This window comes from Protopterus annectens, chromosome 4.part0 (genome assembly GCF_019279795.1).
Source record: "Protopterus annectens isolate FY-2018-M chromosome 4.part0, PAN1.0, whole genome shotgun sequence".
In the NCBI taxonomy this organism is placed as follows: domain Eukaryota; kingdom Metazoa; phylum Chordata; order Ceratodontiformes; family Protopteridae; genus Protopterus; species Protopterus annectens.
In genome coordinates this window covers 788,176,785-788,191,009 of record NC_056733.1, presented here as the reverse complement: position 1 = coordinate 788,191,009, position 14,225 = coordinate 788,176,785, and the positions used below count along the sequence as shown (strand labels likewise).

Genomic DNA, 14,225 nt, shown 5'->3' with positions numbered 1-14,225 from the left:
CTAGCTATTAAAGGAACTAGAAAAAACATGCGGTTAGTTTGAAGCTTGGAATATTGGAATGTTTTATCCCCAAAGGATGTGACAGGTCTGGACTGGAGTCCAGTATCCATGACAGATATTGAAGATAAGTAAAAAAGGGAGGGAACACAGTTGGTGAGGCAAAAATGGGGCAGAGAGGATAACAGAGTTCTTCAACAGATGTTCTTTCTGTAAGAATTTTGGAATCAGGAGTAACAGGGTATAAGCACAAAGTAGACCGAAGGGTCAAATGCGGACTAGAGCATTTCCCTGACTCGGGGGGTGGGGGGGTTGGGGGGGTGGGGGGTTTAGAGCAAAATACCTGCTGCGCTTCTTGTACAGACATGTCAAAAGATTGCTACAAGGTTGGCCCCAACGGCAGAAAATCTTGCCACTGACAGAGAGACCACTCATTAGGAAACTAAATGGATCTGCTGAGTTTGTCCATTAATACAGTGGATTTCCCAAGAATGTATACTGTCACTAGAAAGCAGCTGGAGATCACCCACAGCTACACACTCAACCTTTTTACAAAGGGGAGCAAAATCGGGTCCCCTCTTTGCTGATGTACTAAACCACAGACATGTTGTCGGTCTGATTCACAACAGTCCCTAGAGGGAGAATAACTTAAAAGGACTGCAACGCTAATAAGACTGCTTATCTCTAGGACACTGATGTGAGAATTGGTCTTGGTGGGACCATGTGCCTTGGACCATCTGTGCCAAAAAATACCCACCACCCCAACTGGGAGGTATATGTCATCACCATGGCTACTGGAGGAGATGGAATGAATGGACAGCCCAAGTAAATACATCTGACTGAATCTACCAAAAAAGAGGATTTATGCATACCCTAGTTAAGTTTGACTGGGAAAGACAGATGATGTTGTGGAATAGACAACTGAATAGTTCACCGAAGAACATGCACACAGAAACGTGCCATGGAAACTCAGACTATGGCAGCTACCATCGAACCTTTGAAGGCCAAGTCTGGCTGGAGTAGTAGGATGAAGGATTTGCTATACCTGGAACTTGATTGTAGCTATACGATGTGTAGGCAAATCTGATTTACTGTGTTCAACCGGGCACCGATGAACTCCAGGCTCTGTACTAGCTGTAGTTTGGATTTGGAGAGGTTGACTGTAATACAATACTTCATACAGTTGGAGCAAAGCGTCCCTGACTGTTCTCAGAAATACCCAACTGGGGCGGTGAGGAGCCAGTCATCTAAATATGGAAATACTCAAAATCCCAGCAGTCTCAGGTGAGTTACTACCACTGCCATACACTTGGTAAACACCCTGGGGGCTGTAATGAGACCAAAGGTCAGGGCTCAACTGATTAGTGAGTCTCCCAACTTAAAGCACAGATATCTTTGGGAGTGTCTGTTCAGACTGAACACATCCAATTGTCTTAGTGTAAAAAAGGCAACATGGGCTGAACCGTGACCATTCAGAACTTTGACTTCTTCACAAACTGGTTCAGGGTTGCTTAAATCCAAAGTTGACCTCTGGCCCCTTGTCTTCTTTGGCAGTAAAAAGAACCTTAAGTTCTGAATCATCCCTGGTCTTGTGGGACCTCCTGAGTGACACTTGTCCAGCAGCTTTTGAATCTCTTGAGCTACAGTTTTTCTCTGACTGGGAAGGGACGTCCTTTGGTTGGTGGAATCTGGAAAAAATATGAAATAACCTCTGGAATTTAGTTTAGTATCCAAGAATCTTTTGTTATAAAAGCCCAGGTGTATGGTTGCAAGGAAAGCCCCCCCGACTGCATACAGAGGTGAGGAGTCAGGCAACCATTCAGGACCACTGAAAGGGTCCATCTAGAAAGGAATCTTGGAAACCCTGATTTTGCAGGCGGCCTATGCCACAATAACAGCATCCATTTCAACCCCCCATCCCTGGACGAGTCTGTCCCCACTTGAATCCTGAAAAACGCTGGGAGTTACTGAACCACATTTTCTTGCCACCTCTAATTTTGGGAAAAGGATTGGCGAGAGGTAGAAAAACAAATTCTTATGTCAGACAGATTCCTTCCCTCCTGTTCACTGTGGGAGAGAGTTTCTTTAACAGAGGAGCCAAGCATGGGTATTCCATCAAAAGGAGCATTGATGAAAGAAGACCTGAAAGGCAATGCCTGAACCAGCAGCATGTCAGGTACACTCTGCAGCACGATATGAACCTCAGACACACTGGAAATGGAGAATAGTATGGCCAGTTGTAAGGATGACCTTTTATAGTCCTCCACAGATGTCGACTCAAAGGATTTGGAGAGCTCTTTGGTCAAATCCCTCTAGTGTTGCAAAGCTGGCTGAATAATTCAGGGACCTCAAGGCAAAGGTCACTGAAGCAAATATGCAATTTCCATATCTGTCCAATGCCCCAGACACTATTAGGGGGATGAACAAAGAAGCTCTGCTCAGCTAGCTCCCTTTTTAAGGCTGCTGTCACAACCACAGCTTCAAGAGGGACTCTCTTGCTCCAATACGGTCTGCCCAGCGATTCCAACATTTTGCCTGGATGAAGGGGAATGGGGTTTGACACATTCTGGTTCATTTCATGCCAGGCAAGAGACTAGGTTGGTAAGCTCATCAGCCAGGGGAGATGCACAAGACATTGATGAACCAGAACACAAAGCTTCCAGAAATACTGGCTCCTCTTGGAAGGGTGTGTATCTGAAGACCATCCACCTTTATGCTTAAGGATGTCAAGAATGTCTCCAAATGAGACTTCATCCAGTGGAGATCTAGAGGACCCTTCCCCTTCTTTGAAGTCAGAGACTCCTATGAAATCTCTCATAGAGGATACTATGTGCCTCTTTTTCCATGTTTTCTTACAGTGAACCTCTTCAATGGGATGTTCTATCTGCAGAGATGGGAAGTTCCTCTAATGAAGCTGTCTGGAGGCTAGTTGGCACAAGTCTGTCCCTGTGGAGTAGATTTGATGGGATCAGAGCTTGGACCCACTGGAAGAACAGGTGTAGGACCCAAGAAAGGAGACAGAAATCGGCTCTCTCAGATGAGAGAAAATCCTCACTACCTCATATCCAAAAAGACCACAAGAAGCGGTGACAGGCCACACCTGTGCCGAAACCTCTGAAGCAGCTAAGCCTTGACCCTATCTCGATCCCCATCTCGAGGAGGGAGCCAACACCTAGGGGCAAGGACAGCTGTAACATTGGAGTAAATCCTGGTTCCCTGGATCCAACTCTGATGCTTCGGCTCCGGGATTCATCCCAATCCGAGGGGATAGGAGAAGAACCAGAAAAAGGAACTTGTCAGAGTCAAAGACCCAACAGTCTTCAGCTCTGACACTGTCAAGACTCAGACCCCAGGCCTCAAAATCATGTGACAGATCAAAAAAGATATTACATGGGAAGTGGAGGGGAGGACCACAGATCCAATGGGGGACAAAGCTGGAATAAACCCCATCTAAATCTGAGCTCAGAGGAACTTCCTCATAATTCTATCCATATTGTATTGGCCTAGAGATACTTCTGGAAGATCTAACAGAAGACGTAGTGGACTATGGTCTTGACTGTTTCCTCAGTGTGGTTTGAAGAAAAAGGGAATGGAGCTGATAACACAGTGGATCAACTATGAACTCAGGTGAGCACGTTCAAGGAGATTTTGAAAAAACAGTGGACGGATCAGAGTACTATTTAGGAGATTTTTCTGGTATAATTAGATGTGAGGGTTTAGGATCCAATGGTTTGCTTTTAGGATCCAAAGCAGATGGAAGTCACAGTGACAGGAAGGATCTTCACAGACTGGGTAGGGGATCTCTTTCGAGACTCCAAAGGAATTTTTAGAATGATTCCAGGATGAAGATAGGGGTGGCAATCCCTTAAGGACCAATTAGATTCTAACTGCAATAGCTCTCAAATTAAAAACAGCACAATTAGCATCAAGGTGTGCTGCTCTTAGGCAATAAACACTCCATATGGGCATTAGAATTTGGAAATTTTTGCCCACGGGAAGGGCATTTTTAAAGATTGTTATTATGGCTGAGAAGCCAACCAAGAGAAATTTTTTTTTTTTTTTTTTTTAAATAGTAAACTACCAGCAATGGTAGGAATAGTACCCTATAAAGGTTAAGAAAAAGAAGCAGCAAGGGAAAGAATTGGTACCAACAATGGTATGCAATGAGTACCAAAACAGGTAGGAAAGAGGCAGCAAAGGACTAATGTATGGAAATAAATTAAAACCTCGTCAGAAGGAGAGGGAGGACAAAAGAAAGTATTGAAGCTACTCACAAATACTTGTAACAACTGAAAAAGGCTTGAGAGAGGATCCACGTCAGTGCAACATGGCAGCAAACAAAACCTGGGGTACTGTAGCCTAGCTAGGGCATTATGGGAAGAGGGAGGAGCTCAAGAGCTAGATCCACAAGTCTGAGATATGCAGCCTAGATGGATCAGAGGTCAGATCCGTAACCCATACGTTGAGGAAAAATGAAGAGGACATCATCAGATCATTCATATTACTTCCTATTGAGAATGCACAGATACTACCTGAGGCTGGTCAGCTCTATAAGGATCAGAAAGTAGAGCCTGCCCTGAAAAGAGAAGTTGGAGGAATAGCAGTATAACAATGGGAGAACGAGTCAGCCTCTATAAGAACCAAACTCTTGAAATTTTCAAATCTGATTTTTAAAGGCTCTATTAAATACAGCTTTCATCAAATTATTTTCAATACACAATTTTGTATTTGTTTTTAAAGGAGCAAATCAAATACTTTCTTCCCCTTAGATATCTGGACGGTATGAACCTTTTCATAAAGCTCAATCCTCTTCTCACAGCTACATATAAAACAGTATGCAGTATGGAAGTCCTCAAGACATTCTATTCCTATTCGAAGAGTAGCTTCTGCCTTAAGTACAAAAATGAAGCCAGGAAATTGCTCACTGACAAAACCAATAGAACAGATCAAGTTTTTGAAAAATACAACTCAGTGGAAATTCCTTTTTCCAGCAATTAAGGCGCAGGTAGGCTCTAATACTTAAGCCTCAGATAGTGACCTATTTACATCGGAGCTTCCCTCTACCCCAAAAATACACATCTCGTTTGCTCCCAAAGAGGAAGGAGTTTGAAGTATCCCACTGCTGCAAATGGGGACTGGTTTGGATGTGTGGTGGGTGTTATGCCTAGACTTCACTCTGCCCTGGAACGCCTCAAATGATATGGCTGCATAGACTAGAAAAAAGTGGATTTGTCTACACAGCCATCAGCTAAAGTCCAAATCTACCTTAGAGGACCTTATGACAGGCTAAATCCACCAGTGATTCAAAACTATTATCCAAAACCCTGGAACATGCAACCTGCACCCACACCTCCATATGAAGACACGAGCAGGCAAGCCTTTATTCCTCTAAAATCCAGGCCACTAGTTGAACCTCTACCATCTAGGTTATACGACTTTATGCTCTATGCCATTAAGTCAAAGTAAAGTGTTCTGCAGAAATATTACAATACGTGCAAGCCACAATAGTTAGAACTGAAGAAAATATAGAATGAAGGATACGAACAAGTAAGCTTCACAGTCCACCTATGTATGCCCCTAGCTATTTTAAGACCCATGTTGGTCTTTTGCCAAGAGGCCACTGGCTTCTCCAGTGCTGAGAGGACAAAAATAAGGTGTGCAGTATCCAACTGTTATGATTTATAATTTCAGTGGCCCTTCCGAAAAATACTTAACTTTTTAAATTAGAGCCGACACTTGGCATGCTAGAAATAATGTGCTGTGAATGAGCACAAAAGCTGCTGAATGGCACAATTATTTGCACAATTTTACAATACCTGCAGTGTCTCCTGATTCAGCAGGGTATCATTCCCCTTTAAGAATCACTACACAGCACCACTACAAGGAGGCCAAACAGGTGCTTATCAGAAGAGCTGTGGGTAAGTTCAAGACATAGCTGGAAGGATGCTGGTGGTAAAAGAAAAACAGCTGGAAGAGGATTTATATACTTCCAGAACCAGAAACTGTTGCATTTCCTCTGCTTAAAGCTTTGTGTTTCCCAAATCTTTAAAAAGAGAGTGATTAAATTGCTTTTCATTAAAGCTGGAACAAATGTCCTTGGCAAAGTTCTGCTTCTTTGCTAAATTGATGCATGTTTTAATGCATTTTTAAATCCATCGTTGAGCTACATAAAAACTAAAATAACTAGTTGGAACTACAGTCATTTGTCCAAATCAGCATTAGTCTGTTAAACTAAATGCCACCACATAGATGGATGTAACTTCAGGAGGAAGAAATCAAACAAAAGTTAAAGGGTATGACAAACCTATTAAAAAAAGATGGACATGAGAGGAAGACAGTAATATGTGAAATGTAGTAAACGAGTGTGGGTACAGGAGATGGCTAAAGTGCACACAGATGGATTTACCTTACCATGAGATGAAAATACAAAAGGGTCTTATTACAAACGTTCACAAAAGGGAGCAGGATTAAACTACACATTTCTAGGAATGCGAACAGCTATGGGATTTAGGTCTATTGCTATATATATATATATATATATATATATATATATTTATACATATATACACACACACATACATACACATATATATGAGGGCAGAGGAAGTGAAGTTAAGGGTATGCTACAAATTATGCTAATGTGGTGCAAAACAGCATGGGAAGGGAAGCAGTATGGACAGGATTGCCTCCTAGTACGAGTAAAGAATTATTCACAGAAGCTCTGGAAGCAAGACAAAACTCAGGAAATTAAGAAAAAAGATAAGGTAAAAGCAGAAGTCAGGAAGGCTACTGCAGAATGCGAGCAAGGGAGGAGGTGAATGCTAGGACCAAAAAAAGTGATTGGCAGAGTAATGTACATTTATGAGGGTGTGAAAGTTGGAAAGCAAAGAGGAGAGCCGGGTGATCAGAAGCTGGTCAATGTTACAAAAGTACATATGAACGGGGAAATGACTATTAAAGTGTGTGTATTGTACAATCTCACTATGATGCATCTAATGCCTAAATTCATATGATGCCCTTAAAGTGCATGGAATTATTTATGTTCTCTGAAACCTAGAAAAAAATTAAGAAAAGCTGCAAGTACGATTCATCTGATTCATCTGGCAAAATTATCCACTACCAATTGCTACAGCAGGATTTAACTATGAAATGGTCACAGCCAAAACAGATCACATTAATGTGTTCCACTTCGGTGCCTGGTGACATGTTTGTGAACACACTGCATCAATGCATAGCAAACAAAGCATATGGATGGAAGTGAGGGCTGCTAAGGAAAAGTGTACACATCAAGCACAAAACTGCAAGGCACAAAAGATGAAGTGGGTGCAATCTTGAGATGTGATGAAGGAGCCATGCAAAGGAACATGGTAAAGATATTTCGAATGACTACACACTGCCAAGGGCCCTGCATTAAAAAAAATTCAATAAAGTTTACCAATAACAGGAAGTCTAACAAATATTCCCTGATTAGAAACACTCATTTGTACAGGATTTACAAAGCAAATAGAATCAGTAACATGCAACTTATTTTTGTGGTGCTATGATCTATCATGAAAAGGCATCAATACATTTAGAAATGCACACAAAAAAAGTACCTGTGAGGAAGCAGAATTCTGGAACCAAATTTACAGGACGCTGGGTTTCACCACCTGGTCCTCTTCTACTCCTAACCTGACTAACCAAAAGGGGCTGATTCACCTCTGTGATCTCTTCATTGTATTGCTGGTGAGGAGGAGAAGGGAAAAATGACCACTAATGCTTTAATGACTGCAATACTACTGAATAAACAACTTCCAATGAAAACAGGGTAAAAAAATGTAACTAAAAATCATAAAAACAGTAAATTATAGACATTCATCAAATGGAACAGTCAAGTTACAGATATTCATCAAATAGACGCAACATAGGTTCATAGTTACGGACTAGGCTATCTGCCTTTGTGGGCCATTTTAAGCCTAGCCAGTTACCCCACATGAGTATCAAACCCTGCATCTTGGGGCTGCAAGGTTACCACCTTAATTATGCCAGCCTCGCACCATATAACTATTCCTGCCACAGATGCCACCACCAGATATCACTAAACTCTTAGCAACACTGTGCATTTCAAATCTATTTAAAGAAAGGCAGGTAATCTAGATTCCACTTTACAATAACACCCAGATACACTTAACTGATGGTCACTGTTCTCCTAACAGCACAAAATAACTACAGTCCAGTCTGCAAAACAGACTCCTGTAAAGAATGAAAATACAAAACAGTGGGGAAAAAAAATGGTTCTAAAAGTATCAGCTGATCTTTACTGGGATCCTCTCTATTTCAATTTCATTACTTCCCCTCTCAAAGCACTTATTTTAATAATAAGTTCTCTAATGAGCTCTCAACAAGACCTTTCTCCAACAAATATGAGTGAGCAAGCCAATTTCTTGTAAATAAAAATAAATAACTGCACAAAGCTATCAAAGACTATACACCAATCCCAAATGACGGCTACTTATTCAGAGAGAGAGGACATTAATATGGACCCTCAAGAGTTTTTCTACCAATTACACTATCCATCCCCCTCGTTGACAGTTTTGAACTCACTATCATATTAGGTGTTTGTAACGCTTTCCACCAAAAAAAAATATATACATATATAGATAGATATAGATATATATGCACACATCCAAAATTGTGCAGCCAGTCTGACAGTTCCGACAAAGGGTTAAGGCTGAGAGTTATAATTCAGCACAGTTGTGTAAGTAAAACAAAGTACTTAACATGACGTTAGATCTGTCTGGTCTATTTCACTCCTTCCTTGACTTATGGGTCATGAATCCGACTTGCAGACACTTTTCCTAGACACAAGATCCAAAGATCAGGCTCCTCCCCTTGCCCAAAATCCCCACTCTCCCAACATTACTTCAGGTCAATTCTGACTTAGGTTGCTGAAAAATAAAATATATACATTTTTATCTATACATATATATCCTATATATAATAGAAGACTGCATAACAGATCGGGAGAAAATCTACACTGAAGCAGCACCAGGATGAAATCCAGTGCCAATGGCAAATCATACAGTTAGAGCAGAAGAAAAGAAAGGAAAATAAAATTCCATGAAACTGAAGAGGGAAGGAGGGAGGGAAAATGGAGGACTGAAACAGACAACACAGACCTGAAGTTCTCTTTTCCACCCATTACTCAACTGATGGGACAGAGTGCCCAGCTACTTAGCTCCCAGGTGCTCTCATGGAAGGATGTGCAGGAGAAAAGCAGAACTGAAAGACCCTTTACCTCTGGAAAACGAATCCAACTTGCAATGACAAATGAAAGTATGAACACTAGACCAGGTGGCAGCTCAGCAAATATTAATTGAGGCCCTAGAAAAGAAGTCCGCAGAAGTAGAAACTGACTTTACAGAGTATGCTTGGTTTAAGAAAGGCCAAAACTTCTACCCAAGATATTCTTTGATCCATCTGTGTTAATCATCTTTCATTCATCACTGATGGGTTAGGTTCTAAGCCCTCGGAACAAAGTAGGCCTTTTTACCAAGCTCACTCCAGTCAAAAAACTCTCGAGCTAAGTCTTTACACCCAGAATGCTCGTCTGTTACCTCAGATAGCATTTGCTAGAGAAAAGGAAGTAAAGTCGAGGCCACTAATGCACAACTACCCTAGGGCACCACTTAGACCCAAAGCATCCCCCAGGAGCCTTTGGAGGGGGAAGGAGAATGGGAAGTAATGAATGAAAGAAGATGAACAAAACAGATGGAATGTTATGGTAAGACAACTTCTTTATCTGATGTTGTTCATCTTCTTTCCATTCATCACTGATGGGACAGAATCCCAAGCTACCTTGAGGTCCATGGGTGGCCCTTATGAAAGAACATTCCTGAGTACCACTGAGTCGAAGGCAGCTCTCCTCCTGAGTACCACTGAGTCGAAGGCAGCTCTCCCTCTGGAGACAAAGTCCAATTTGTAATGATTGATAAATGTATGAGGCTTAGCCCAAGTAGCTGCGGCACAGATGTCATCCATGGAAGCCCTGCAATGGAAAGCTACAGATGTTGCCATACATCTAGTGGAGTGAGCTTTAACTTTTGGCATAGGTTCATTACTGAGGGAATAGATAAAACGTATGCAGTCCCTTAGCCATTTTGATAAAGTAACCTTGGAAACAGCCTCCCATTCTGAGCCCAGAATAGGAGATGAAAAGCTGTTCAGATTTACGGACAGGTTTGGTCCTGTCTAGATAAAATCGCAATTGTCTATGTACATCTAAAGAGAGAAGGCAGTACTCTCCTCTATCGGCAATATTCAGAAAGAACACTGGTAGGTCAATGGTCTGGTTTATGGAGAATTCAGAAACAACTTTGGGGAGAAAGGATGGATTCTTCCAAAGTGATACTCTGTCCTTATTCAAGACAATATAAACTCTCTTGATACACACGATGCCTGTACCTCAAACTCTTCTGGCAGACGTGATGGCTACCAAGAACAAGGATTTCCAATACAAAAACTAGGTCAAACTGTGCAGCAGGTTCAAAAGGTTTCAGAGTCAAAGACTGAAGGACTAGAGTGAGGTTCCATGGTTCCACAGGTTGTCTGACAGGAGGCCTAATATGAGAAGTCCCATTGAGGAAAGCCTTGCAAACGCGTCAAGAGAAGAGGGGTGCCATCTATACCATTGTGGAAACTGGAAATTGCCACTAGATGTACTTGTACAGTAAAGGCATAGGTGCCATTATTAAAAAACCTAGCCAAGTACAAAGCACTACAGTAACTGGAGTCGAATAAGGGTCTAGCATGTTATCCTTGGACCAGATGAAGAATCTATTCCATTTATCATGGTAGTCTTCTGGTGGATGGTAGAGGGCAGAATGATGTCTCAAACAGGCGAAGAGCGATTAGCTTGCCTGGCTACTAGTGGAAGTGGAGAAATCAAGCTGTCAGCTTGAGACAGGACAGATTTGGGTGACAACCCTTGGGGGTTAGTAATCAGATCTGGAAGAGGGTCCAGAATCCACGGCAGGTATACTAGGTGAGGCTGAAGGAAGGGGAACCAAACTTGTCGAGGCCAGAATGAGGCTATGAGGATCCTCTTGCATCTCAACGGAAGAGCCTTCTTTAGAAATTGTGGGATCAGAGGGATGGGAGAAAAAGTGTAAAGAAACGACATAGGCCAATCGTAGGTCAGAGCGCAACTCGGTGACTTCCTTTCCGGGGGAAGTATGGTAAAATAGCTGCTGCACTTGGTGATTGATGGGGAGGCAAAAAGAATGCAACAGGGCTGCTGGCCCCAAAGGCTGATGACTGCCAACGCCACAGTGGGGTTGAGGGACTACTCATGAAGCATGAGGATGCATCTGCTCAGCTTGTCCACAATCACGTTGGAGCTCCCCAGGACATGCGATGCTATTAGAAAGAGGTTGGAAACTATAACCCACTGCCAAATTTTCATGGCTTCTCGACACAGGGGATAGGACTTGGTTCTTCCTTGCTTGAAATAACAGACCACTGTATTGTCTGATTGAATTGTAGTTGTCCTGGAAGGGAGAGCTGCACGGAAGGCCTGCAATGCTAACAGCACAGCTCTCAGTTCCAGAACACTGATATGCAGGTGGGCCTCTGAGGTGGACCATGTGCCTTGGACAGTCTTTCCATGGAAAGGCCCCCTCCCCCCCAATCAGGGAAGCATCCGTGGTCAGAATGGCTGTGGGCTGAGGAGACTGAAATGGACGACTCCAAAGTTTTACGTCTGGCCTCATCCAACAAAACAGGTCCTGTTTGCAGGAGATTACTCGAATCTGGTAACTGAGGGGGGTGAGAATTGGGGAACTACTGACACAGAAGGAGCCACTGCAAAATCCGCATGTGTAGCTTTGCTAGAGGCACTACTGGGTTTGATGCTGCCATAGAACCTAGGACCTGAAGAGCTTCCTTTGCAGAAACAGAGTATCACCTGGAGTTGAAGCCTCAACAGATGGAGTATGTGAATTGGGAGTGATACCAGACAGGACTGAGTATTTAACACTGTTCCAATGAACTCTATTGGTTGTGTAGGGACAAGGTTTGATTTCTCCCAATGTATCGTTACTCCCAAAAATTTTGCTAGAGAGAGTATAATGTAGTGCTGTTACCAGAATACGCTCGGTTGGAACGGTAAGGAGCCAGTCCAGATATGGAAAACCCAGAATCCTTTTAGTCTCAAGTGGGCTGTTACTACTGCAATGCATTTCGTGAACACACTGGGGGGCTGTAGAGAGACCAAATGGTACGGCATGGAATTGATGACTGGCTCCTAGCCGGAAGCTAAGCAGATTCCTGGAGCATTTGTCCATCTTGATGTGGTAATACGGATCCCGGAGATCTATAGAGCACATCCAATTGCCTTCTCTTAAAAAGGGGAGAACGGACCGAACCGTAACCATCTGGAATTTGGTTTGGGTGACCGACTTGTTTAAGCTGCTGAGATCCAAAATGGGTCTCCAGACCCCTGTCATTTTTGGCACCAAAAAGAATCAAGTAAAATCCAGATGTGAACTGGTCTGGTGGGACTGGTTGGATTACTCTTTTTTGAGGCATCTTCATAATCTTTGAAGCTGTTTCTCCCCCCTTTGACTGGGTGGAATGTCGGGAAGTTTTCTTGGGAAATTTAGCTGACAAGGGGAATGGTGTAACCTCTGGTGATAATGCTCTGCACCAACCAATCGGCAGTGATGGATTGCCAGGCAGCTTGGTGCCGAGAGAAATGACCCCCGACTGCTTCCAGGGGTAAGCAATCCGGCTGCCCCTTAGGAGTGCTGATAATGCTGTCTGGAGCAGGAATCCCTGGAGCCCTGATTACGAGGACCCCCTCTGCCTCTATAGGGGTGCCTTCCGGAATTATCCCCTCTGCCTCTGGGAGTATCACCACCACATGCGGCATGGAAGGGACCCTGAGATTTCTTATGCCACATCTTTCCACTCCTCTGATTCCTGGAAAACGTACGTGGAGGGTTGGAAAAGCATAGGCCTACGGCAGAAAGGGGTCCTTCCATCTTGCTTGCATCTGGCTAGTGTGCCCTTCACTTTGCAGCCAAAAAGGGACACAGCTTCGATGGGAGCATTCAGAAAGGAAGATTTGAAGGGATCCAACAAGGTCACAAATGCGCATCCAGGCATAACGCCTCATAATGCCTGAACCCGCTGCTCTAGCCACCCGTTCGGCTGCATGTGACAGCAACCTCATGGAAAAGTTGGATACTGATTCCAGGGGTTGCAAGCTGCGAGGCCACTTTGTCCTTGACCTCAGATAACTGTCCTGCGAGAGCCCAAGAGAGTTCGTAGATCAAGTCCCTCTGAAGCCTCAAAATGCACCAAATAATTCAGGAACCGTACGGCAAAGGTTCCTGATGTAAGAACAGGCTTCCCAAGTCTGTCCACCGCCCGGGACTCTGTTAGGCGGGTGGAGAGCGGGACTTCTCAGCCAAGTCCTTTTTCCTTGGCCGCCACCACCACCATAGCATCAACTGGTAACCCTTTGGACCAATGTGGGTTCTTCTCAGGAGGGGAAAGAATTCCGTCTAGTCTCAGAGGTATCGCCTCAATGGAATTGGGGTTTCCCAAGCACGCTGCACGAAGAGCTGGACAAGCTCATTGGCAGCTGGGGTCAACCAAGAGTTAGAAGGCAGGGTGCGAAAAGCCTGCAGGAAAACAGACTCCTCAGACAAAGGGTTGGAAGGCTTCCAGTCACCTCTCTACTTTAACATTTCCAGGATGTCTCTGAAGGAGATATCAGGAGGTTACTGTGGGGACCCATCATCGTAATCCGTGTCTTCCATTAAGAACTCCTTGGGTGAGTCCATGTGCTTCCTCTTGCAAGTCTTCTTTCAAGGGTGCTCATCAGTGGGGTTCTCTGAGGAGGACTCAGAAGAGCGGTTACCCTAAACAGAGGTGTCCTGCAGCTTCTCTGCCCAGTGTCCCGGGGGAGTGGTCTGTGACCGCTGTAACTCAGGGGGTGAAAACTGGGGTTCCAACATCGGAGTGCTGCCAAAAGTAAGAGCCCTCTACATCTCACAGAAGGCAGGCCCACCCAAAGAGGGATGGGAGCCCTGAACAGAGAATTTTGGGACCGGGGTCACCCCCCACTCCAACAAACCTGCTCCCATGGATGGAGCTTCAAGTAGGATCAGCGCGGACACTGCTATTGGCACAGAGAATGGACCGAAGAGAGAGGTGGCTCCGTACCCCGGGCAGACAAGCCT

At 43.9% G+C, this 14,225-nt stretch overlaps 1 protein-coding gene across 1 annotated transcript in view; it reads right to left on the bottom strand.

Moving 5' to 3' along the window:
• LOC122800343 (piwi-like protein 1) overlaps positions 1-14,225 on the bottom strand; it is a 785,589-nt gene that overhangs the window by 207,978 nt on the left and 563,386 nt on the right. Inside the window, exon 10 of the mRNA XM_044069792.1 lies at positions 7,593-7,719. Coding sequence (XP_043925727.1) covers positions 7,593-7,719 — 127 coding nt within the window. The remainder of the gene's footprint in view (positions 1-7,592; positions 7,720-14,225) is intronic.